General features: G+C 37.8%; 1 protein-coding gene across 1 annotated transcript; it reads right to left on the bottom strand.

Moving 5' to 3' along the window:
• Positions 1 to 6,793: 6,793 nt before the first annotated feature.
• Positions 6,794 to 25,059, bottom strand: MYBL1 (v-myb avian myeloblastosis viral oncogene homolog-like 1; the record flags this gene model as incomplete). The annotated part of the gene is made up of 15 exons (XM_009697601.1): positions 6,794 to 7,266; positions 9,098 to 9,277; positions 11,233 to 11,337; positions 11,424 to 11,540; positions 13,219 to 13,333; positions 13,744 to 13,886; positions 14,370 to 14,729; positions 15,043 to 15,276; positions 16,505 to 16,609; positions 18,125 to 18,199; positions 18,420 to 18,603; positions 20,371 to 20,591; positions 21,640 to 21,732; positions 24,761 to 24,832; positions 24,957 to 25,059. Coding segments are annotated over 15 exons (2,236 nt in total), but the record flags the coding sequence as incomplete, so codon positions are not given.
• Between the last annotated feature and the right edge of the window lie 1,661 nt (positions 25,060 to 26,720).

Here is a 26,720-nt window from a genome sequence, read left to right as displayed (position 1 = left end):
ATTCTGTGGTTCTGTGATTTGCATTTTTGACTATTTAAGCAGGGCTGGCTCCAAGCACGTTCACAGAACATGCCTTCGCTATGAATGCAAGCAGTGTCTAGCAGCAGAGCCCAGCCCAGAACCGTGGGAAGTGGGAAGCTGAACAGGATCAGAGGCTGCAGATGCTTCTCCCCCAAAATTGCTCTTGCAACCAGTAATTCCCTTCAGGGTGACATTTCTCTTCTTGCTTTGCTGTTCCCTGCTCATTTAAAGCTGGAAATGAGAGAAACACGCATGCTTACTCCCACCTTCCCCAAGAGCAAGGAACGCGATGCTAACCCATGCAGGGCCAGGCTGGGTTATAAACACAGACCTTGATGAGTTCTAGGCAAATCTTTACCAGCAGGAAACATTAGATGTAAAACTACTGACAGCTTCTGTCATGAGCTTAACTGAGGCTCTGGACCTAAAAACTGTTCTGAACATGATTTCCAGAGGTGGCTTCAAACTCCGCAGCTAATTACAGACATGTTGTTGAGGGCCATTCACTATATGCATGAGCTGGGAACACCTCAGGTGCGGAGAAGTTCCCCTCGCCATGTATTTATATGCATGTTTGGCACTGAGCTGCTGCTGAGGAAGGGAGCCAGATGCCACCCACTGTCACCGAGCTCCTCAGGAGCTGGGCAGAAGGAGAAGCATCTGCTGCAGGCCAGCCCGGCACTGCAGCCAGCCCCGGCTCTCCCCTCCAGGGTCAATACCAATGGAGAGCTGGTGCCCGCTCGGACCTTTACCATCTCCACCTGTGCCCTGAAAGCATGACCTCGGCTGATTGTGGCCATGTTTGCCATTTTTCCCCAGCCGGCTGGACAAAAGCCGTGGAAGATGTAATACATTTTACACATTTGCCCAACACAATTAGCAACAGGCTCTCAGTCGAGGGGCTGTATTGTCACACTCAGCTGGAGCCAGCTAAGCTGATTTGTCCGGGCTTGCAAAACTCCCTTTTCACAGGCCAGTGACTACGGTCAAAGGACAAACTGACAAGGTCTCATCTTGGCCCCATCTGCCAAAATGTTCCCCCACCTCCACCCGACCCTACAGAGAGATGGAAGTCTTGAAGAGTGCTGAGTTTCTTTCTCCCTCGGGCTCCTTGTTGGGTGACCAGGTCTGTGCTGGAGGAGTTTCCAGGCTCCTTTGTTTTCCTGTTCTGGGCTGGAGGTCTCCCATCCTGGCCTGGCTTGCGAAGTTGCTAAAACATCCACGCCAGCAGTGCAGGCCATATTTGCAAACCACACAATGTACAAACACAAGCGTAACCATTACTGAGTGCTGGCCAAAGGAAAACACTTGCACTCTGGTAAGCACCAGCAAGGGCACAAAAGGAGCATAAACTCAGCAAACCCAGGATGCTCCATACCCAGTCACTGCAAGTTTGCTAAAGGACAGGCTGTATCAACAACAACAACAACAAAAAAAAAAGGAGGGGGGAGGAGGAAGGAAAAAAAAACACCCTCTCCTCTTCCCGCCAAAAATTATGCGGCAGCAGGTCCACAGAGTGTCTGCCAGATGACCTGCTTGTCACACTCATAATTGCTTCCCATCTGGTGTCTGGAGCACACAAAGCCTGGCCGTTTGCCAGCACAGGACAACGCACAAACTGGCCTACTTCTGGTGACACAGGCCCTCCAGACACCGCTGATCCGCTCCTTTCCGTATGGCTGAGGAGAATGTGGCATTCATTTGTAAATTGCTGGCAGCTGATTTATCCGGCTATTCGGGCCCGTTGCTCAGCCCAGCTAACACGTTTTCCCCTTTGCTGCATGGCACAGCCCGCGCCCCGGCGCTGGGGCAAGTCCTCTCTGGCACGGAGGTACTTGCGAGGGTGAGAAGTGGGCAAACAAGGATGCTGTCCTCCTATACACCACTCAGCTTTAAGATGAGCACATCAAGTCAACTCATCCTTACACGTACACGCAAACACACCTGCAACTGCTCTGATTTACGGAGCTGATCGCTTTTCCAAATCTCATCTTTCCATCTAATGTATATGCATAGCTCATTTTGTTCATATAGGTCCTACAAAGACTTTGGAGGCACTTTGTATCACTGCTTATGAGCATGGTCTTTCAATTAGCAGTTTTCTCTGGGTTTTCTTTGTCTGTTTTATGGGTTTGTTCTACTGATGTTTTGGGGTTTTTTCTTAATTATTTTTTATTTAATGCCTACTGGTGTAAGAACTTGGAGCCCTCAGAAAACTGGGCAAATATTTCTTAACCTATTGGATAGACCATTTTAAAATAGAGCGCACAACATGCACTACAGCTCTCTTGGTTGTGCAACCACCAAACATCACTTTTACAAGGAGTAACTAAGATCGAGCAAACTGGCCAATGGTCAGCAAGGAAGTAAATGCTGAGTAAGCAGAATTCTCCCTCCACAGGAGACAAAAGCACCGCTTCCCCTCAGAGTATGACACAGGACAGTCGCAGACATACATCACTGCCAGCCAATGCACTGCCCATTCCCATCTTGCTCTTGCCAGGGCCAGTAACATCCACCTTCTCTGTAACCGGAGGGTGTGATGACACAGGAAATCAGAAGTCAGATAAATAATCCAGAGGGTTCTCTAAAAATAAACCCAAAGAAGAACGCCAAATTTCTGCAAAAGGTAGTAGCAGGTAGACAGAGCTCCCTTTGCAATAGCAACTGCATCACTGCAGTGATGCAGTCCAACAGCAAGCATCGTCAGAGGACGCTTTTTAGTTCTGTACCTCACAAAAACCACACACAGCAATGAAGCAGAAAAGAAAATGAAATTTAAAAAGAAAATCAAACCCCCAACACAAGTTGATACTGAAGAATGCCATATTGCACCTCTCTTACTCCAGATGCAAACAGAAGCTGCACTACTGAGGTTTCTTCCTAATCATTAAGGTGGAATACAGTGAGTATGAGCATTCAAATTTTTACTTTATACAAAAATGTAAGATTATGTATAAACATCCAAAGCTTACCTGTTCTTCCAATACATCATGCTAGCAGAACTACAAGGATCCTATTGTTCCTTTCAGCTGGAGGGCGAGAATCCAGCCCACCCAAGGGATAAGCTGGCTGTCTCTGGGTAAAGCCACACAGACCAGTATGCTGCAGCTTCAAGAGGGACCAATCTTTTGGCTCAGCTGGCACAGAAACAGTAACGCATAGCTTCCTCATGAAAGTAAGCATTTAAGCCAGTAAAGCTTTGGCTTATCCAAGGTCAAGGAAATTCATGAAAAGAAAATTAAATGAGGTCTAGCATTAGAAGACATTGGTGTATTTTCTGCCTGGGTACTGAACCCTTATCTGAATATGTTTGTCACAAAACCAGATGCAAGAACCATTTCCAGTTTCAGAGTTTCTGTTGTTTGGATTGTGTTGAACCTTGGTCACATGTACGGTGCAAGCGTGGTCAGTTAATATCCACTGTTAAAACCCTTACTTCATGAAGCTTGATTCACTCACAACATTCCATCTGTTTTAGTCTGGTGCAACTCTAGTAGAGTTATTCTTACGTAAAACCTGAATAATATTGCTAGGAACTGGGCTTACTCTCACCAATCAATTCCTTAAAGACCATTTCTTCCAAGTAAAAGCCAGGCCCGTAAGTAAAGCTTCTAGAATCTTCATATAATCAAACTTAGGGTTGCAGCTCCTTCCAAGTTTGGCTTACTGGCTGTCCATCCACTCCACTTCCTTTCACTGAGCAAAGCTGACACAGAAAAAATGGACCAGTCGCATCTTTACAGACTTCACTTTCATCCACCTGCACTTTGCCCCGATTTTGGACATCAGCAGCCAGCCATGACAAGAACAAATGCTCTACAGTCAGCCCGCCTCACTTGTCCCAAACAATGGGAAACTTCACCCGTGCAAACACCAGCAGGTCTGCAGGACATTCATACAGGGGACTGGCTCTGACAGCCAGAACCCCAGCAAAGTCCCACTAACAGTTAGTTTGCTCACACAGCTTAAAGTGAGATGATACAAATTACCAGGAGGCATTTCTGAAGAATTGGTTTGTGTTAGTCCCTCTTGTCCTTTTCCTTCAACAGATTATCCTATTTTACTTGTTTGATATTTATATTTTGTCACAAAACTGGGAAAGGTAATAGATATTATCTATTGAATGCCCATGTTTCCAGCAAAATAAGAGAGTCAAAGTCTAACACTAATTCAGACTAACACATATTTGTGAGTACTAGTTAGTGGGGGGGGGGGGCTGGGGGAATCACACTGCACAGCTTACACTTGCATTTACCTCCCAAGACCCAGGCACACATACTAAAATATCACTTCTATGATACAAATGAAAGTAATGTAAAAAAGCTTAATGCGAGCAACATTCTTCATCCTTCAGATTGTCTCCTATACAGAAATATTTGTGTTCAAGCTTTGAGAGACAAATACAAACTGTTAACCAAATAGGCTGACAAGCAGGTTGGGTTGAAGCACGTATTGTCAAGGGACCTCATCCTGCTGTGTCACCCCCTGATTCCCAGAACTGCTGTTTGTTTCTGCCCAGTCCAGAAAAGGTAGGTTTCTTGCAGTTTCACATGCACACATACATACATGTCACTTTAACAAGCACCGAGTGTTTCAGTTCTCAAATAAAAGGCACTTACAGTAGCGTGGTACATAGATGCTTTATTTCTGACATTAATATGGTCTGTATTGTATGTGAGATTCTCTTACATAAAAGTTTGTAGTACAACAGAAACTAAGATAAACACGGCATTTGTTGCACATTATGTCAAACCTTAAAACAAAAATATGGAGTAATAGGTATTTAGGTTTCATGCAAGTTTGGCTGCTGCATGTACAAACTACTTATAAACTGAAAGAAATGCAAATGCACACAACATTCAAAGAGTAATAAAAGATGCCTGACATATGAAAGATTAAAACCTTCCTGCTAAAGCAACAAAGTAGGAGTTAACTAAACGATCCAACCAATACGACACAAATTAGTACTACTTACCATAAATCTATGCTTAAACTTGCTACAGGCAGTTTTGGTGATACCACTTCTACCGAAATGTATCATCCAGATTCTAGATATTCATTCTCTTAATGTCTTTTTTTGTGAATTAAATGCTATCTCCAGCATTAAATGTTGCTGTTAAATCCATTCTGGTAATGCACACCTAAATCTAGCACTGCCAAGAATTCCAATTGCCTCCTCTCAGTTTTCACAGGTGAGGAGTAATCCTGGCATGATGGGTATTTTCTGATCTCTTGTTTACAGAGGATTCCACACACACACACTTAAAACGTTCATGTGAATTAAAAACTGCTAAAAATGTTTACGCCTACCACTATCATAGCCAGGCAAATATTTAATATCAAAAAGCTCCTAAAAATAAGGATTGTATAAGCTTTAAGATGTTTAAAAAAGTTTAATAACCCATTACCTTCCTTGTACCACTCATCCCATGTTAAAATTCTCCATTAATAAATTATTCTCTACCATCTTTGATATTCAAGTGATAGGAATACTTTCCACACCCTGCATAGTACTGGTTGATCTCATAAAGTTAACTAGAGAACCTGACATTGTTTTTGTAATTTTACATACAGTGCATATGATGCTCGCTCTTTCCATCTCTCATAGCAGCAAGCCGATTCTGCCACTATTTGTAGCAGCACACCCGGGAGTGGAGAGGAAGAGTGTCTGAATTATAAATAACTAAAACTACAGTGTACAATTCTATTTATCTGTCAGTATTTGTTGATAGCACACCATTATAACTTGCTCAAAATTAACTACATAAAATCTCTACAACAAAAGCAAACAAAACATTCCTTCAAAAACAAAAGACATAAAAATAAGTGCAAATACCTAAAATAGGCAACTAAAGCAACTGTTGTGACCTGTATACCTTTAAATAAGGACAAAGATTTTTCATAAATAATGTTCTCTTTGCTCTTCAAATATTTATTAAGTATATAATGGTCAAACTTAAGTGCAGATACAATTGTTTCGAGATCCAAGGTGCCAAGTTCTGTTTTGTATTTTTAAAATATTTAAAATGCATTAGTTTTTAGTTCCTATGCAGGACAAAGTACTCCTGGGTCATATAGGACCCCACCTTTCCTTTCTAAATATATTTAAACAAGGTACAGGAACAGTTGCTGTATAATACAGGTATACCTTGTAATTATTTTGTAGACCAACATGATTTAAGGGTTATAGTGCAATCTTTATGTAGATGTAACAAACAGTATAGATTCATACACTTCACCACTGTAATTCTTCTGCTATTCCACCCTTTAAACTTGTCCTTTTTTCATTTCAGCTGTTTTAACAGGAAACAACGTTGGCTTCTAGACAACCTGCATACATATAAATATCTACATTTAAGCTTTAAAATGAAAATAAATTATAAAAACAGACTCCTTTCCAATTTACAACATTTTCCCTGTTCCTACACACTGTACAATACATTCAACAATCATCTCATTTTGAGATTTATGAAGAAAATACTGATGCTTTACACTAAAACCTAATTCACCCCCCTCTGCCTAGTTCTAGTACCATTTGCAAATAAATATATTTAACACTGTAGTTAATTTCATTGTTTTGTAGCATACCAAAAAAATTAGTAGTGCAACTTCCTATCCTTCCTTTATACTCCTTTCCATTGTGTTTCTTTATATACTAGAAAAATGCTACATAAGCAAAAGCACATTCATTCATGTATGTCGCTCATTTGGAAACCAGTAACAAACTATAAACTTACTCTATTGAAAATGCACTAACAGAAAAAAAGCAATGCAAGTCAAAAGAATAAATACAAAAAATAGACCTAAAAACTGTATGTTGTCAGTACTGCAATGTATTTTACCATTCTTTATCATATTTTCACGGTGTTACTTTTTTAATATTTAAGAAATTCATCACAGAACTGTTTGTACTATCCCTTCACAGAGAATACGTGAGCTTCATGTCTGTTCTTTTGTCAGTCAAAAGACGAAAGGAAGCTTTAAGGTAGCTTTAAGGTTTCCCTTTGCAGACTGTCTCAAAGTAAACACTCAATTCACGAGCATTGTGCTGGAATCGCCTTCAGCATTGCATCAGTTGCAATGGAAAAAGGTGGTTGTCAGCTGCAGTGACCATCACAGGATCAGAGCCCTTGAAGTGCTGTTGGTGGCTGTGTATGTGCTCAGATACCTTCTTGCTTGCTCAGTCATGATAAGCTGGTCTTCCGTTTTTCCATAAACAACTGCTTCCCATTCACAATTTGACTGCATAAAATAAGATTCAATTAAAAAGATTCTTTTAACTAACTAAAATACTTGAGCAATTATCGTAGGACCTTTCAGAGTAATAATAAATTATCAAAGTCTAGCAATACTGTATTTTATGGAGAAGGATTCAATTCTACAATACAATACCTAAAACGTGTGACAAAGCCCCCTCTCCACCTCTTAATCCAGCTCCCCAGCAGTGCATCTGTGTTATGCTTTAAATTCTGACACACAAAATGAAAAGCGCTCTTAAAAGGAGACTAGTTCAACAATTGATACATAAAAAGAAAGTTAATGAAGTCATATTCTCTTTGGATAACTTCCCCTTTAAATGTGCTAAGTTCAACAAGCAGAAAAATACATTATTGACAGCTGTCCGGAGACACCAAGGAAGGTAAAATGGTTTGGCAGCTGAAAAAAAATACTGTGAAGGACTTCACTGAACCAAAGTGGCAGCTGTGGAAGAAGAGTCAGATGTTTTGTGAATATATTAGAAATGGCAAAGGAATTAGGGATAAAAATAATGAAGGGAAGAATAATTGAGCCACTAGTCCTGCTTCTTCCATGAAGGAAACCCCACGTGTTTACATGATTTATTGAATCTCAAGATGATTCGTAGCAGCTCTAAATTGGACCTGACACTAGCAGATTGTAGCATAATGAAGAATGAAAGATTCTCTCCCTCCCACATTGAGCTAGAAACTGATCCAAAGGATCAGTTCCACATACAGATGCACAGAGAAAATCAGCCGTTTGAGTTTCTCTATAAATTTAGCAGGACTTGGTTCATGGAAAGGACTCATGGTTAGAGAGGCCACTAAACTGAGAGGTAATTTCTCAGGGGAAAGAGCAAAAAGAGAAAGGTGGTTCAATGAGAATATCTGTGAGTATACTATGACTAAGCTCCTCTTTTAAGTATTCTTAAGAGCATAGCTCTGGGCCAAAGAGATGTAATCACCTTTGCTGCAATTCACAGCAGTTAACTCTTTGTTTGGAATATCACAAATAAGTTTTGTTATTTCTCATAAGAATGGATCAGAAAGTAATAGTGTTGTCTCTGTACTTAAAAACACATCATCATTAAAGCAATTAAGTGGGATGTGGAAGATCAGGCTTCAGCAGATCCAGGCTTAGTTGCTTGGGGGCCCCCCCCCCCCCCCTCCCCCCCCCTTTTTTTTTAAATTAATACAGACCTGTAAATATGCTGAGAAGACACAAAAACTTTATACATTAACTCCCTATGGGGTAAATTGGAACAGGTACCAAGTCAGGTCAAAAAGAATCTCTGTCTAAATCTAGTGGTCAAGACACACGTAGAGGAAATACTAGGTTCCACAGTTTTAGCAGTATGGAATATACACAGATGTACAAGAATAGGCACATTACAAGAACAATTACCAAACGGAACCTGTGGATGAATTCTGCTTAATGAATCCCAATGGGCTTCTTATGAAGTAAGCACCAGCCAAATTTGAGAAACTTAGGTGCTATAGAGGTTTAGTTTGCACCAAGTCACGTTTTCTTACTGGTAGACTTGGGTACCCAACTCTGTTTTGTAGGTCTTACCCTATCCTGACTTTTTTTCCCCACATTTAAATCTTAGAGGCCACTCAGTGAAACATCAGGGTTGTATTTAAAGAACTTAGCTATGAATAAACACTTTGTGGACAAATGATCAACTTACAAGAAACAAGGATCGTGGAAACACTGACTGAAACTAGATCACTGAAATGAACAACTCTAGATGTTAGTACAAGACAGAAACAAAACAAAAAAAAATTATTCGTTAACCGGCTAACAAAGCTGACAGAATTCTTCGCATCCAGACCTGCAGAGCCTTCTCCATTTTGACATTTTTTGAAGCACATGCATTCAGTTTCTTCTTAATTACTGCATTTGCTTTGTTTGCTGGATTTGTATCCTGTTTTTCTGATGTCAGGTTACATCTGTTGTCATGTATTTCCAACAATGGTATCATTAATAAAGGTGTGGTATATGCATTTTCTGACTATTGACAAAAAAGAGGGTAGGGAACAGGAATAATAATTAGTATTCAATTAAAAAAAAAAAAATCTTCAACTGTTGTGATCAGAGAAGCCAAAATGTAAACAAAGCAAATACTAACAGAAAGACCCTAGGAAAGAATCTGAAAAGAAAAAGTAATGAACAGTATAGGAATCTATACTGGGATTCATATAGGCAATAGTGAGCACAGTAAAACAAGTAGCTGCTAGTATGATTTAGGCATTACTGAGTAGACAGTTTCTTTCCTATAAAGCCACGCTACAGCTGATTACATTTTGTTAAGAACAAGACTTGATAAAGTGGTAACTACAGAACAGTTTTAAAGATAAAAGCTTGCAATTCATTTTAGTACAACCCTTGTGAAAGTAGGCACAAGGAGACTGGAGTAAAAAAAAATTAAGATCGCATCAGTATCAGCAGGAGGAACTGCTTTAAGAATTGAAATAAGCATTGGATTGATTATTCCAGAAGAGTTTCAGATGCTGATAATGTTTATGGAAATAAAAAGAAATTAATTCAGCTTCACTACAGCAAAGCAGAAGAAAAGGATATGGCAATTTTAGAGAGCGAAATTAGATGAGAGTGATAGTGGCATATGTACTTGTTCACTTACAAAAACACTCCATTAAACTGCATTAAACTACCTTGAAATATTTATTCTACCTCAGACCTTACTCCTAACTTACCATTGCATGCACACATAATTTCTACTTAACATTGGTACATTTTTCATTTTTAAATCCGATACTACCACCATCTCTCTTGCTAAGAGCGAATGTTCCTGTTGCACCAGCTTCCCTCATTAAAATGAAGGAAAAGCAATTTTTTCCCCGTCCATCGCCTTTAATATACTACAACATCATAGTGTATCTGGGTTATAACTGAATAACCTGGACACCATTGACGCACTACATGTCATAACAAGACATTACAAAGAGAACACCGGGCATTTTCTTTCTCTCGAATGGCTGCAGCCAGGCTACTCCTCCCAAGAGAGAGATGCTCTTGGGGAATTCCCACTAGGTGGCAGAGCACCTAGCACCAAGCAGACGGACACCTAGGCTTGGCACAGAGCCTACGAGGCATTTAAGAAGGAAATTTAGAAAACCAGCTACAATAATCAGAAAGGGGTATGACTCAAGCACCTGTTCTTTTTAAGGACTTCAGCTCCTACCTCTTAAATATAGCTTTATACTTGATCAAGAGTCACAGACATTCACTCTTTCAGAATTAAACACATACATACATTAATTTAAAAACTTGATTAGAATAAAGTTTTCCTACAAACTACAAGACTAAAGATTAATCTATTTAATCACTCAACTGAGAAAAATATCGGGCTACTTTTTAAAGGAATGAGGGACCAAAACAGCCCCATCTCTGAACTCTTGATCTCTTGGTTGCTGAGGCAGAAGTATTCAAATTTCTTCAGGCAGAGGAAGTCCACAAACCTCAAATTCTATTGTTTAGAGTATTCCTCTACTATGTGAAGCAGGAAAAGGAAGAACATGCTGCCTAATATGCAATTAGGTATCTTCAGAACATGTCTGCCAGACTGTCAAGCATGCAAAACACAGGGGCAAATGCCATCTTCCTGGTGTGTTACAGAGAGCTTCAGCGTGCCATATATGCTAAAGTTTATAGGTAATCAGCATGGAAGCAGCCTTGCTCTAACAGCAGATTTGCAAAGCATCTGCATTACTTTACCAGTCCTGCTCTGAAGGCCTGAAAGAAAGAATTCATGCATGAATTTAAGCCCAATATTCAAGTACTGCTGAAGTACTTAAAAGTAGTATTTCAAACTGAAGGTGACATTCACTTCCTAGATTTATGAATCTAACCTCAAACCAAACACTTTCTTTTAGCTGACAGAAGGAAAGATACTCAGTTCTATATAATATTGCTGCCAGTGATGCTCTTCAGTAGTTTAGTACTCACCTGTACTTCTAAATTATTATCTTCTGTGAAGAGCTGGGTACCAGCCACTTCTTTTTCCCATGGATCTAGGACCAGTGATTTTCTGACTTTTTTACAAGAGTTGTGCTGCAATAAACATTTTGCAGAGAAAAACTGTAAAATATTATTTAAAAGCAGTTATTTCCTATTTGAAATTATTATTGTAATGTTACCTCCTGCTTGCAGCTTTTATACACAGTGTCATCCTCCTCCTTGAGAAATATATCTGTTCCAGTTTCCTCCTTCAAAACTTCCCTAATGTCTTCCTCCAAGAAGGCAAGTGGTTGTGACTAAGTTAATTAAAATTGGAGGAGAAAATACAGGAAGTCTATTAGTTGCTAGTTTTTACCATATTCTACTTTCAGCTAAGGTTGGCCAGAAGAGAGATCTTGCAAAATATAGCACCAGACAAAAGGATTTAAGCTATTGTAGTTAACAACTACAAATTAACATTTCAAGGCCATGCAGATTTTTTAATTCATTTTACTCCACATTATTTCTAGCCAGATAAAACATATACGCGCACAGTGCCTCAAAAAATGTAAGGCAGCATTGAAGAAGACATGCAAACAACTTGTTTGCATTTATTAGCAATGCTTATCCACTGACAAAAGCGATAAAAATACTTTATATATAATAAACACATATATGTATATACACATGCATACAAACATACTAAAAAACTGTATTATAAAAGTATGACTGTTGTTGGGAAAGGAATTTATACCAATCTTTACACAAACCTTTGAATAAGACATTGATAGTCCTAAGTACAGTACAGAATTTCACAGAAGCCATACAGATGGCTCCTTTGTGTACCAACAGGAGAAGAATTCCCTTAAGCCCTCAAAATTTGATTTTGAACAGGAGGTTAATAGTGGACATGCCAAACCACTCCATTTGCATAGTGAGAGACTGGGAATCTATAGGGTAACACAGATGGTGCCAAGCCCTGTGGCAAAGTCTGAGCTACCTTCTGTGCTTGCAGAAAAGAAGTAGTCAATATATATTGGCTGGAATTTTTTCAGGACTTGAAAAGCATATGTCTACTGAATTCCAAAAGTTATTATGCATTAACATACCTTAGCTAGGCTAGGAAGAGAGCAAAAATTGAATTCATTTGGAGCAAATAAATAAACAAAAAAGTAACATTATCCATACTCAACCAAAACCAAGTCTTCCGTGACAGCCAGAAGAATCTGAGGAATCAGGAATTGCTATATTAAGATTTTGGTTTTTAGGATGAAGAAAATTGTAGATGTCACTCAACTAAGCCCCTAGGAAGGATAAACACTTCCAAACATCTTCCCATCAAAAAAAATTCTCAGAAATACTAGCATGCTGTGGTGAACATCTAGTTTCAGTCCTAGCACTGTAGGAGAATCAAAACCAGAAAACAACTCAGCTCTTACATAGTCCAGAGGATTGAAAGATAATGCAGTTTTTCAAGTTAAATGTGAAAGTTGCTTAAAATAACAAAGTCAGTTACATTCATCTGCACCACTTTGCTCTTACTAGAATATCCAGTTGGAGGACCCACACCCATTCACTCTCTCACTTATAATTTTCTTTTGAAAAAATAGAAGGCTAAAGTATTAAAATCTCAGACAAGGATGGTACTACCTCATAAGAGGTACAGTGTTAGCAAGGTTACACAAATTTAAAACAACTCACAAATGCGGAACCAATGCGTCTAAGATTACTATGGATCAAATGATTATATGTACCAAATACCATGCAAAAAGACAATGCCTCCATATGACACCGAAGGATAGTAATCTAACATACAAAATCTGAAACATTTTTGATTCACATTCTAGTTGTTCTCTAGGGTAATACAGAATGTCACAGAAACAACAGCATTGTTAGAAAATGCTTTCTAAGATCATGCTGAGGCTTACAATATCTCAAAAACAAGAGGGCGTTTAGACTTTAACAAAGAAGAAAATAAATAATGTCATAACACACCGTAAGTTTGAGGGGACCATACTTTTTTTCCTGAGCAGCCAAAGCATTTTTAAAAGGAGTTGGCGTCCTTGGTGTTGAACCCAAAAGAGATCTTCTAATTGTGGGAGTTCTAAAACTATTCAAGCATAGAAAAATGTTCACACATGCATTTTAAGATTTTTACTTTATCGACAGTGATGTAATAAAATGAATCCAAGAAACATTTTAAAATACCTTAATTTACACAACAGCTATCACCACCATGAATCTGAAAGTATTAAGACCACCATAGCATTACCCCAGGTATATTAAATCTTAATTGGATTTTGTTCAGTATTTTAAAAAAGGAGAAGTTTTATCTGAGTACAAGTCACTTTCTGTTAAATTCAAAACTGGAAGCTAGTTTGTTTATACACAAGTATTTAAGTGTTAGGGAGTTTAAAAACTCATTCACAACATGCATACAGGTAGACTAATTTCTTAACGTTTAGAAGAACTTGGTTTTATTTGAGCAACACCACCAGACATTTAATGTAATAATCCTACCCCACATTTTCCTTTTGATCTTTTGGTGTCATTTCCTTGTGCAGAGGAGTCGTAATAAGAACTTTCTGCCCACAGATTGGAGTTGATGTAAATGCAGGATTTTCAAGATTAAATTGTTCATTTCCAGAGCAAGTGTTGAAAAACTAAGCGCAGAGAGAAAAAAAAGCTAAGAAATCTTAAAGGGCAAAACTTCACCATGGTACTGAGCAGTAAAATAAACTATAAGTGTATATCTGAAGGGCTTTTACCGACAAACCCCAATAAACTAGTCTTGACTTATACTCCAAGATATTTGCAATATTTATCACCGAAACATTGATTTTCTCCTTAAAATCCCTACTGCTTAATTAGGTCACAGAGACAACAGGTCTCTACCAACAATTATTTGCATGAGAAAGCATGAGCTGGGACATAAATTGCCACCCCACCCCCACTCCCCCAGTTAGTCTTCAAAACAGGAAATGGGTTATTTAACAATTTCTTAATATATCTACCCTTATGTAGATGTTTTAAGAAGTTTTTGGACTTGTTTAGGCTACAATGTATGACTAGGGAAGAAAGTACTTGTAATTTATAATCCACCCACTACAGTCTTCATGTTTAGCTCTATTTAAAAATAAACTCACCTGTGATGGAGAAAATGGTAGTGTTTTCACTGGTGTATGCTTTAGTGCAACATTAATGGCATCATTACATGAGACATCATTCAGTTCACTAACTGGTGATTGCCCAACACGCAATCTCTTTTTCTTTCTTAGGATAGTAGGTGGTGTGCTGAATTTAGTTAAGTTTGGAGTTGTTGGAAAAACTGCTTCTTCCTCGCCACTGTGTTTTTTGCCATCAAACACAATGCTGACATTATACTGGCACTCAGCAGCCCCTTCATTGTGTTGAATCCGCATTAGTTTTGCTGGAGCTGGCTTGGCAGGAGATGCAACAGACTCTGAAAGCTCAAAACTGGTGACATCACTCCATGCTACAGGATCCTATGAGGTAAGTGCAAAACACTGAAACACTAGCAGGCTTACCCAAGATTATTTCACAGTGTCCAAGCCAATCTAACAGCTCTCTCTCTCCAAAAGCCATATTCTGAATTATTCTCCCTGTATCTTTCACGCAATCCTAAAACACTGAATATTTTAAAACACAATTCTTTTAAAACATACAATAAAACAAATCACTCAATAGGGGTGAAACTACAGACAAGTACAGAATAAGGTACTTTTAAGAGTATGTTACACATATTGTGTAAGTTGATATTCCTAAATAAACATTTTTTTAGAATAAATACAAACTTACAGATTCAATAAGCTCTAGTGTCTCTGCAAATTCTGGAATGGTTTGTAGAGATGATAACATTGTATTTGCTTCCACAGCCAAATATTTTGGTGGTGAATTCTGCAGAACAGATGTGCCATGGGTCTCGTCCATGCTGTAGAACTCACTTGTTTGTTCCCCAAGGCTATTTAGTGTATTAGACACACAATCTTCCATGACAAAACTTCCAGACCAACAAGGTATGTTTCCAGCTTGCTAAAAAGTATGAAGAAACATGTTACTCTTATTCAGCTTAGAAGTTGAAGAGTCAATTATTTGACTGCGGGGAGGAAAACAGAAGTAATATGTAGAAAGACTAAGCATAACTATTAATTTTTGCTTTTTCAAACACTAATTATCTGTTTGCATTAATGCAGCTAGTCTTCTCCTTACATTAACATATTCAACATTCTCAAATTGTGTAAGATTTTTATCTTACCTCTCATTTATATCTTATACATGCTTATAACTTAGATAATTATGGGTTGTATTGGAAGTCATCTCTGATGCAAGTTTCCTGTGTTCCTGAACATCAGTATATTACGAAGTCATCTTCACTACAGAACACAGGTACATTTTAAGATTAGAAACTGTTTCTGGAATGTGAAACACTTCTTGTTTTATCTAATTTTTTTTTTTTTAATGCAGATTCTGCATTGATAGTTTACTTAGCTCCTAAATGGTTATCTCATTTGAGTAGACTGCTTAGTACTCAAGAAACAGATTTTCATTTTCCAGAAGCAAAGCAGATTCCACTAGCTAACCAGAACATTGTACTGTTTCAAGAGAATAGCTCCACCACATAAAGCTGGAAGTTCACCTGTAATCTAAATTACTGATCAATATGGTTGGGTTGGTCAGGTGTCTGATGTTGTTCACAGCCCGCTGTTCCTGAGGAAATAAGTGACTGTCATCTGCAAGTTTCCCTAATTCCACTGAAGTACATGTAAATTTTTGTACAGTGCAACTTCATATACTCTTTTGTCATGTCCAAATGTGGATATTAAGTATTGCAAACACTCACACAGAAGTTTGATAAAAATATAATCTACAGGGCATTTTGAAATCAAATAGGGCAAAACCTATGTATTTTTCACCTTTCTCTGTTGATCAGATGATCCACACTGCTGATCTATAAAACTGAATGGTGGTGATATCAACAAACATACTACCTCTTGAAAAGGACTGAAATCCCAGGTCTTAGGAACAACTGTGAAATTGCAGGTCATATTTCTGCTGTTTTCACAGTTTAGAAAACTGCGCTAAAAATAATTCGCCTCAGTTCTAATATATAGACTTTGTTTTACAACCCAACAGCCATAGGTTTGATTTTAGGAGGTTGGGTGAAAAAACACCACATAAAACCAAACATCCATTACTAAATTGCTGAGGATTCATCTCAGTAAAGCATATTCAAATATATACAGAAATTTACAGTCCTTACAGAAGACACTCGTTTTCTTCTGATTTCATTCTCTGCTGACATAAGTAGCAATTCAAGTTCCTTTATTTTCTTTTCTTTATCAGGATCATCATCAACAAATGACTGCTGAAAAGTTTAAGAAAGAAGCCATTACTATTTTCCACCTCCACTGCCCCTCCACGGTTAAGATTCTACTTGTAACACAGCTACATTTTTAACAGAAATCCACACATAGCAGGAACAGAGTTGTTCAAGCTGTATCATTTTGTAAAAAAGTAGTCACTCACGAGAAAAACAACTGCAGCAATTACCAGGAGATAGATCTGACGTTAAAGTGGTATACAAGCTAACATTTTAACACGTTTCTAATATGGCCTGTAAATGATCCATGCACTATAGTACTTTTTAACCAGAAGTCACTCAGTTCTATCTTTAATAGAAGCAACAATGTTGGTACCTTGGTAGATATGTTTGTGTTGCCATATGCTTTCTAGAATTTTTGAGTTATTTATGCTCACTAAGTGTGCAAAGAAGTGTTTCAAATCAGCATTTGCTGACAGAGTACCTACACAAGCAATCCTACCACTACTATTAGAGAAGAAAATTAACTAATTGGTTTTGGTTGGTTGGTTAGTTTTTAACCTCCTTGAAACTTTCTATTATTGCTACAAATGCAGGTAAGTGAGGTTATATGCCATGAGTTTCAAAATTAGTTATATTTCACAGTTTAGGGAGGACTTCAAGGAGCACAAAGTATCTTACACTTTTCTGTATAAGGCAATCCAGAGTGTTAAAGGCCATGCAAGGCTTTGTTATGATTTGTATTCTTATATTGAGATCAGGGAAGAAAACGCAACATGAAACAGATGACCTGCACAGGGAAAATGTTAGGTACAGAGCTCTGCAGAATACCTCTAACACATCTAGCACAAACAAAATACGTACTATTCCCTGTGTCAAAATATTTTTTTTACTTATTTTAAATTCTCAAAAATTCTTCCAGGAAGTCTATTACAAATCAAGATCTACATTCATTCAACAACACATGAGGAAACTCAGATATATTCTAAGTGAGTCCAAAGGAGCAAAAGGAAATAAATACATCAAATTATTTTTGTTGAACACTTCTCAATACTTCAGCATTTAGAATGCTGCAAAAGAGCATCTTCAACTGATTGACCGAAGTTTATCAGTCAGAAAAAACTAAGACTTATTGAGAATAAAAAAGCACAGTCATAAGTGTAAGTCACAGTAAGTTATTTGAACCGAGTCTTTCAGATGAGGTTATATTCATTACATATATAAAGCTGTGAAATCTTGTCTTTAAATCTCTCAGAAGCTAGGTAATACTAACAGGTCATAATTTTAACCTAAAAATTTAACTAGTAGACTGTTTTAAGCCATGCTTCTGCCAGAAGTAAGCACAATCGTTGTTTCTGGGATGTACAAAGACAGCTGCTTTTTTCCTACCTAGATCTACCAATTAAGCTAGCAAGCCTGCTTAGAGAGGAATACTTACATAAATTTAGATAAATGATAAAGACTTAAAGACATTTTGAAGTTACAAGTTTTTAAACTCTTCATTTTACAGCATAATACCCAGTACGTTCTCTTCATTTGCAATGCCCATTAACAATTTACCTGAACTAAGTTGGAAGAAGCTGAAGCATGTTCTAGACAGCTGCCTTCTGGTGAGGCATACTGGTATGTTGGAATCTAAAAAGACATAAATCATTTTACAGACCCTAAAGAAAAGGAGGCTATAAAATTATCTCTAGTTTATGGTACATAAATTATTTATTATGGTTTTAGAAATCCTAAGTTACCATAATATCACAAAAATACTCAACAGATCTTCATTTCTTCAGATTTGGTTTTTATTCCAAATAAATTATTTGAACTGGGAAATACTAATTATTCTGGATTTTGAACTTACATGTGTCTGAACAGGTATGTAAAATTGATTCTGAGTGTGCAAGTGTTCCATAGTCAGACAAGGTTGGGGCTGAAGTTTGGATGAACTAGCTCTTTCAGACTTTATACCATCCTGTAAATATCCTTCCTGTTCCACCTTTCTTCGCATAGTTGAATTCCAGTGATTTTTAATCGAATTATCAGTCCTAAAATGAAAGTGTACAACAGTGACTGGTTTCCATATCTCAAAGTTTAATATATGGCATAATTTACAGGGTTTGTACAGTATGTTAATCCGAAGCCACAAATCCAGAAAGCTCCAGCAGCTTGGACTGAAAGTTCTATTATCAGTGGAGTTTTGGCATTAATACCAGAAAGTTACTCTTTTCAAAACTTCCTTCTAATAAATTTCAAGTATGCAGGAAATTAAAAGTAGCAGAAGAGAAAGCCTTGGTTCTGGCTGTTATCCCAAGTGAGAATCTTTTTTCTTGGATACTTGGAATAACCATGTGATCTCTGTCACTACATTATTAGAACATGAAGCTAAGGCAATCACCCTGCTGTCCCACAGCATAAGGGCACTGTGGCTAGTGGTTGCCACTGGAAGAGATCTCTTCTGAAAAATGTCAGTCTGCCTTCCCAGCCCTGAGTTTTATGTGCCGCTTTGTGGAAGAACATCCCACTACTCTCGGTGCCCTTGATCTTGTACGGGGAAATGCAGGCATGGCAGAAGACTAGCACCCATTGTCACTCCCCTTGGAAAGAAAATGCCTGTGGTTTGACAAGCAGGCTGAAATAACTTTTAACACTAGACAAGCATTAAGGCAAGAGTAGAGTATGAAGGCATTACAGTCTAAAATACTAGCAATATTATTAGCAGCCTTAGGGAGAGGTACATAGAAATAAGAATTGCTTTAAGCTCCATTCTTCATTTAAGCTAAATTCCGAGAAATATTCCCCTTTTTCATCCCACTAGTGTTAGACTCTTTACAGATCTTCCAGGTCTAGGACCCAATCTTTAGTTAAGTCTCATCCTGGATTTATTTTCAACAAATAAGTCAACGAATTAGGAGTGCCTCTGTCCTTACAAACTCATCTTCCCTCTCTGAAATTCTGTTCAGATGCAGTCCATCCCCTTCTCATTCCTCCAAAGGATTTCCTGTGATTCATGGGTTGTGTACTTAATCAAAATGTCAAATTTTTAAACACACGTCTCTAGGGACTCATTCTCCCAACATAATAAGTGTTGACATTCCTTAGGCACAGCTAGACAGTCACCTCCTGAACACACAAACTGAATTCAGAGAGGGACAGCTCACCATTGAATCTCAATTAACAGTACAAAGGAAAAAATGTATTTCATTAAACTCTTTATACACTAAAATTTTGTCTTCCACAAGCATATAAGTTGGCAATCACACTTGAAACAAAGATAAAGAGAACAATGCATACAATTCATTCTTAACTGAGAGACTACATGGTAACCAAGTAGTTTTACAATGCACGACCCCTAAGCCTGAACTTTTGAAGGTTACTAAGATTTTCTTTTTTGAGTGTCCTCTTTAAGAAGTGGTTCACAAAAATATAAATAAAAAAAAGAATTTCTGATCTTAAAGCAAAAATAAAGTCACCCCCAAATGCATATTAATGAGGCACTTTGATAGCAAGTCATAGGGTGTTAAGGCATTCTTCCACTATTACTTGCAGTTCTACTACAGTCCTTCTAAGTGATCAGGAAGATTTTTGAAGGAACCTGCAGAGTGTTAGATGTCTGTTTATTGGTTTTATGGCTTTTTAAGAATACATAATCAATCAAACACAAGAGATCTTAAAAAAATTCAGTATCTATCAAGATAAAGATGTTGTGACCTAAGTTTCAACAGATGTTCTCTGACCAACGAATTGCATTGGAAAGAAGTGCAATGACGGCTTTCCATATTCCAATATTTAACACAAATAGACTTGAAAAGCACCTTCCAGGAAGAAGTTTTGCTATTTCAGCCCATCGGTTTCCCAAACGCTTGTGAGCTTCATAGATTATTCTGTCTTCTTCTTCTGTCCACGAAGACTTTTTTACCTCAGGATTGAGATGGTTATGCCATCTCTCTCTGCATTGCTTGCCTATTCTTCCTTTCAGATGTTTTGCAATCAGAGACCAGCGCTTTGGACCATACTTCTGAACTAATTCAATCACCTGGAACACAGATGAAAGCACATTGTAACTCCAAAACCCAATTTTCCTAACCAAAGACTGAGAACACTGGTAAGCTCACATTTTAGAATAGGATTATAATAGTCAACTTCATAAGACACTAGGCCTAAGGAGGCGGACAGTAGCTTGGGGCTTTAAAAATTACTTTTCAAGAAATCAAAAAATTTCTTATTAACTCCAAATCCACTGTGTTCAGAATATAAGTGTATACCAATGAAAACATTAATTTGGAACTTTCCTTTCTGTCACCCATTGTATAAGCTGACATTAGGAAAGACGAAAAAAGAAGCTGGTAAAGATGCTTGGTTTGACTTTTTTCAACAACATACGTATGAGAAAAAACCCATACCTCTACTCCCAGCCTCCATCCCGTTTCTACCTGTTTTCATACATTACACTTTTTCTTAAAAGACTGATGAGAATGTAAAAAAAATAGATTAGGAAGACCGTATTCATAAGTTGACCAATACTAGCTTTAAATATCTTAAACCAGTTTTAAACAGTGGGAATAAGCAGCTGACTTGAAATACCGTATGTGAAAGCTTTATGTGCACCTCCCTACAGGGCAGTCCAGGTTTTGCAGGCACAAAGCTGCAGTGTGGATCAACAGAGGTGGGGAAAAGGAGTCAAAAATAACATTGCCAGCTTCTTTAACAGCAGAGTATGAAATAATTTCCCTTATTCTCAACCCCTTTAAGTCTGGTGGGTTTGAGGAGCAAAAGATGTAAATGAGACCTTTGATCTTTAGTGCTGTAAACAGATCTCCTCTACTTGGTAAGCTAGAGTTCAGCTAGCAATCTGAGCAAAGGGAAATGAAACACTTGAGCAGAGTAGACATTCCATCTACTTAAGAGGAGTTGCATTTTTTTTTTCTTCTCACACAGCATAATGTAATGTAATTATCTATGTCACAAGATGCACCAGACATCATCTGTGTGGGAATGAAACCTAAGAAAAAGTGCACATTCTTAGCAGTCATATGCCAATTTTATTACAGTAAAAGTGTACAGTATCGATTAGTTTTTATTACCCTCTGATCTTCTTCTTTAGTCCAGGGACCTTTAATCAATTCTGGATTTAGTACCTTCTGCCATCGATGCTGGCATTGAAAATCTGAACGATTCTGAAAGTTTTAGAAGATCGATGTAGCTGTTAAACTCTCAAATACATAAAACTGTAAATATTAGCTAGCCAGAATTATTACCTTATTTTAAATTAAAAGACTTATTCAAACCTTTGTTCTAAGTATAACAGTTAAGTTCTCCCTTATTATTTCTTCTTCCATTTGCTTATAAAAACTCTTCTCCAGAAAAAATAGCCTTGCACAAAGCTCTAATCTAATTACCTCAATGTTCTTGATAATCAAATTCAGAACTTACTCTTCCTTAAAGAAAAACTTAGAATATTTTTGTCCTCATTAGTCCACACCTTCTCTGACTTTTATGTGATTGACATGCTTTTGACTTTATCTATAGCCTATATGAGGAAAGAAATTTTAAAAGCAAATACTTTTTCTTTCAAATAAAATAATAAATTTTTTCTAAGTCTCAAATGAATATATTCTCAGCTCTTTATTAGAGTGTGAACGAAAACAGATTTATATCAAGTTTAGCTAACACATACTAATTAAACATCATTGCTTTTTCTGCTCAGGACAGATGGTGCTTTTCTGTAGCTTCACTAAGGATCTTTTGAAATATTGTTCCGAGTTCTGAAAGAGAAGTAAGCTTTCACTTAGCCTCCTAAAAACTGTCTGTAGGAAAGTTTGGGACTGTCAGGGTTGGTCCAACCCTTAGAAATATGCTGATAAGAGCCTGTCTCAGCACGGCATACTAGTATGCCTTTTATAACATTGGGATGGGATGATCTGCTCTCTTAGGTGCAGGCTGCTAGACAGCAAGTACCGACTTCAAGGTTTTGCTGGGCTTGTCTGCGAAGTAAAATCATTACCATGTTAAGATGAAGTTAAACAAGAAACAGTCTGCAAGACCAGAAAACAACACCCAAAACACTGTTACATCTAAAATTATGTTGATCACAGTACCTTCAAGTTAATTATAAGCAGCCACTGTATCATTAAAAGCACACTAGAGTTTGTTACATGCGAGATATGTTACATCATCATTTCCTGGTGGAGACAAGCTGTAAAAGACAGACTCAACACAGGATAGCTGTTCCCATTGTCAACGAAAGAAAAATTTTGGAATTGTAGTCTTTGAGTGTTTTTACCTTCCAGACATTTCTGAAATCATGACATATTTGGGAGAGAATAGCAAAAAAAATAATGATGGGATAAAACAATAAAATTGTTTCAGGTCCACCTTAGCCACAATAAACTGAAAGAGAATACAAGCTGCATTCCCTCTCTTAAGGGTCGCAAAGAAGGCTTCGCTGCTTTTTTGGGCAGAGTAGAGGGACGGTTTATTTGTGCGTAGCCCAATAGTGAAACAGGATTCTGAAAACAGGGCAGTTTGAGTGCCTGTACATGCTAGTAACTCAAGATACACTTGGTTTTCCTAGCAAGAGACCATCAATAACAAGGTAAATGCTAATTATGCCAGCTTCTATTATTTGGCTTTGTAATTTGAACATTGCAATAGGTCACCCAGAGAGGCTGTGGAGTTTCCATTCACGGAGATATTCAAAACACAGCCAGACACTGCCCTGGGCAGCCTGCTCCAGATGACCTTGCTTGAGCAGGGGGCTTGGACTAGGTGATCGTGGAAGATTCCTTCCAACATCAATGATTCTGCAATGGGCAATCTGACCCTCCATGCATTTTTCCCATGATAGCTGGGGAGCCTTTTTTCAACCTCACTTGGGCCTAGCTCAACAACAGTTTTCTGTCTCCAGAAGCATTTGTTTTCAGCTGGAGAACTTTTTATTAAATTAAACCATTAGATCTGCTAAATGCAACTCCATACAACACCTGCAGATCAATATCACCAAACATTGTATTTTTAAACAGTTTAATATAAAAGCTTTTTGATAACTCTTTCTCCTCTGCCATTCACTCATGTCACTGCTTTTTGGAAGGGTATAATGTACATGTAAAGAATGGTGATTTGCTTATGCGCTCCTTAAATTTAGAAGTTTTGAGTTCGTTCCCTGATATCTATACTTTGCCATCTGGAAAAAAAAAAATCAGAAACATCACAGTTGCACAAATATGATGAGAATAATGAAAAAAATTTACAATTGTTCAGCATTTAGAATTCAAGTCTATTTTTACCTAGTTACACAGGAATTTCCTCCAACTCTATCATCCCACTCAATATTATACGAATCGAATCACAAAGGCGAGGGGTGTAATTTTTTGATTTCTAACATTTGAATATTCGATACCACTTCTAGGCACTGATTTCAGCCTTAGATTCTAGTCATGTTTTTATAGTAAGCATTTTATAACATTTAATCAGAAGAGAAACAAACATCATCGATTGTAGTTCTAGGTATTTTCTGCCAGTGCACCTCATACAGCTGAGAAGTCATTTAATATTTGAACCAAAAGCTCTTTTACTCATTCCATCTGACCACTGGAACAGAACAAGAAATTTTAAGTGTCAGTAGGAAGCTTCCAAGAAACCCACTACGGTTCCATTTGTAGCAACTAAAGATGTCATCGGGTGGAAAGATTTACCTATGTTAGGGAAGTAGACATCTCTTAAAAAAAAAAAACACAACCAGAACAAACCAAAAAAAAACCAACCAAAACAAACAAAAACAACCCTACCACCCCATCTCCCTTCTCCTAAGGTGTTTAAGAAATTGATCCTGCTCCTTTCAAGCAATCTTTCAGATGCAACCCATTCTAACTGTTTCAGAAGCAACCTGTGAACTGTAGATGTAACACAAGTGATACAACTAATGGGAAGCAGGAATATATTCCAGAATGGAAACAAATAGCAAGTGTGGACAGAAGGCATCAATTATTTTTGGTCATTTCAGACCATCACTTGAGCCCCAGCCTGAGCTGATAAGGTTTTCCAAGGTCTGAGCTAGATCTCAAGGCCAATTTACAGGCATCCTTCAAAATATTTTTTACTACTATGTGCTTCTGATTTCTATTCCGCCTCACTTCCAAACTACACATATGAGCAAAGTAAATAAATATTGAAATGGAACTTAACTGAAACATAGATTCAACTTACTTGTAGATGACTAGCAATGAAAGCCCAATCATCTGTACCATTTTGTTCCACCAGCTTCTTTAGCCTTTCATCCTGTTAAAAGACAACCTCAGCCAATAAATGTTACATGCTTTCCCAATACAATACTAAATAATAACATATTTCATGTGCTACTAATATCATAAAGGAATGAAACTAAGGCCAAAAAAAGTATTACCTCATCACGTGTCCATTTCACCCTGTTACATATCTTCTTCAAACATTTTTGCTGTGGTACTTCATAGTCATGATCCACATATGGAAGGTCATCATCCTCCTCGCTGCAGAGTACAACAGAAGAGTGAAGAAGATAAATAGAGCTTAAATAACTCTGAATAACTTTTTCTAACAACTTGTAGCTTTTTTCCAATCTGTACATATTGTTCAAAAATGACACATGGAATTTGCATGAACATAAGATCTGCCTCCAGCAGTGGCCTATATTGACTACGTCAAAAGAACAGAATTAATTTTAATTTCAAAGCCATGTACTGACATATGGACAGATAATTCATTCCAAGTCAAGACTTAAATTTGAAGCAAAAGTTATTGTTTAAAATCAGGTTTTTGTAACACATTTATGAATCTTTATGGTATAAGCTCATCTGTGTAAAATAAACTAGTTTGCTAGTCTGCAAAATACATTCCTGTTCCACCTCTGTAACTCAAACAACAAACACAACAAGGGTGCCAAATAATTTAGCATCAACTTGAGATTTTAAGTGGGCTCCTGCCTTGAATAAAAGCGTCGCCTCAATGTTACAGGAATTAGATACAAATCTTTGAAGACAGAAACAGTCCAGCAAGAAGTAACTCCCGCAGCAGTGCCGAGCCCCTCCGTTGGGAGCCGGGGGGGGGGAAGCCCGGTAACCCCCGTGACTCCACGCAGATCACACGCCATCTCCTGGAGAAACGCGGATTTCACAGCCTGGGGAAACAAAGCCTCCCAGACAAGCAGCACGGGGAAATGTTTCACGGAAATCTCACTTAAACTTATACGTCAGTCACTCACGTTAGCATAAATTCAAACACATGTGCAAACCTAGGCCTAACAACAAGGCGAGCAGTTCCTCTGCACTAGTTACAGCAATGACACCAAGAAGGGACTCTCATTCAAATACACAGCTTTGATTAAAAGCAGTTTCCTGCGCAACCTTAATTCTTCTCCATTTTATTATCATTATCATAAAGCATGATATAAACATCATAAATTAATGTTCAAAACTAAATTTATTAGTTCTGCTCAGCCTCGGAAGTTACTTTCATTTTTCAACCAAAGGTAAAAAAGGTAATGGAATTAACCTGTGCTGGTGCCCTAAGAACTGATTAGACGGCAGATCTCTACATTATTTTCCAGAACATGCCATTCACCCACACAGCTTGCTGATCAACCCTTTATGCACATTTGTTATTGCCCATGAAGTACGTTCTCTGTGGCTAACAGAAATATGTGGTCATTCAAGAAGCACTGCTTACTTGAAAGCACTACTACAGGATAGTATGTACCCGAGTCTTGCAGATCCAGCGTATGTAACATTGCTTCTACATCCTACACTTCATCTGGATTCACCATACGTAGCTTCCCAATGCAGTAGCAACAGTCAGTAACTCGTAAGCATATTAAAACTTTGTGGAGCCAATGAAAGACAAAGCAGTAAGCTTATCAAAGGGTCAACAGCAAGTTCTTCACAGTACTTACAAAAGAAACAAGCTGCAAACACGATGATTGTAAGAATTTTGCATTAAGTGGCTTAGGACTTAAAATAGGATTTAAACTCAAAGGTAGCTAAGAGTTTTCTATTCCTCCTCCCATCTCCTCTTTTTCTGTCTCTTATCCACAGGTTCTCGACAAACTTCAGGTGTATATCTTAGTATTATAAGGAGCATATCTTGGTATTATAATCCTATTTCATACCAAGCAAGCCATATAGTTTATTTATAA

Source organism: Cariama cristata, unplaced genomic scaffold (assembly GCF_000690535.1).
Source record: "Cariama cristata isolate BGI_N322 unplaced genomic scaffold, ASM69053v1 scaffold36663, whole genome shotgun sequence".
Lineage (NCBI taxonomy): Eukaryota > Metazoa > Chordata > Aves > Cariamiformes > Cariamidae > Cariama > Cariama cristata.
The sequence above is the reverse complement of the archived record's forward strand: the minus strand, read 5'-3'. Positions and strand labels throughout refer to the sequence as shown.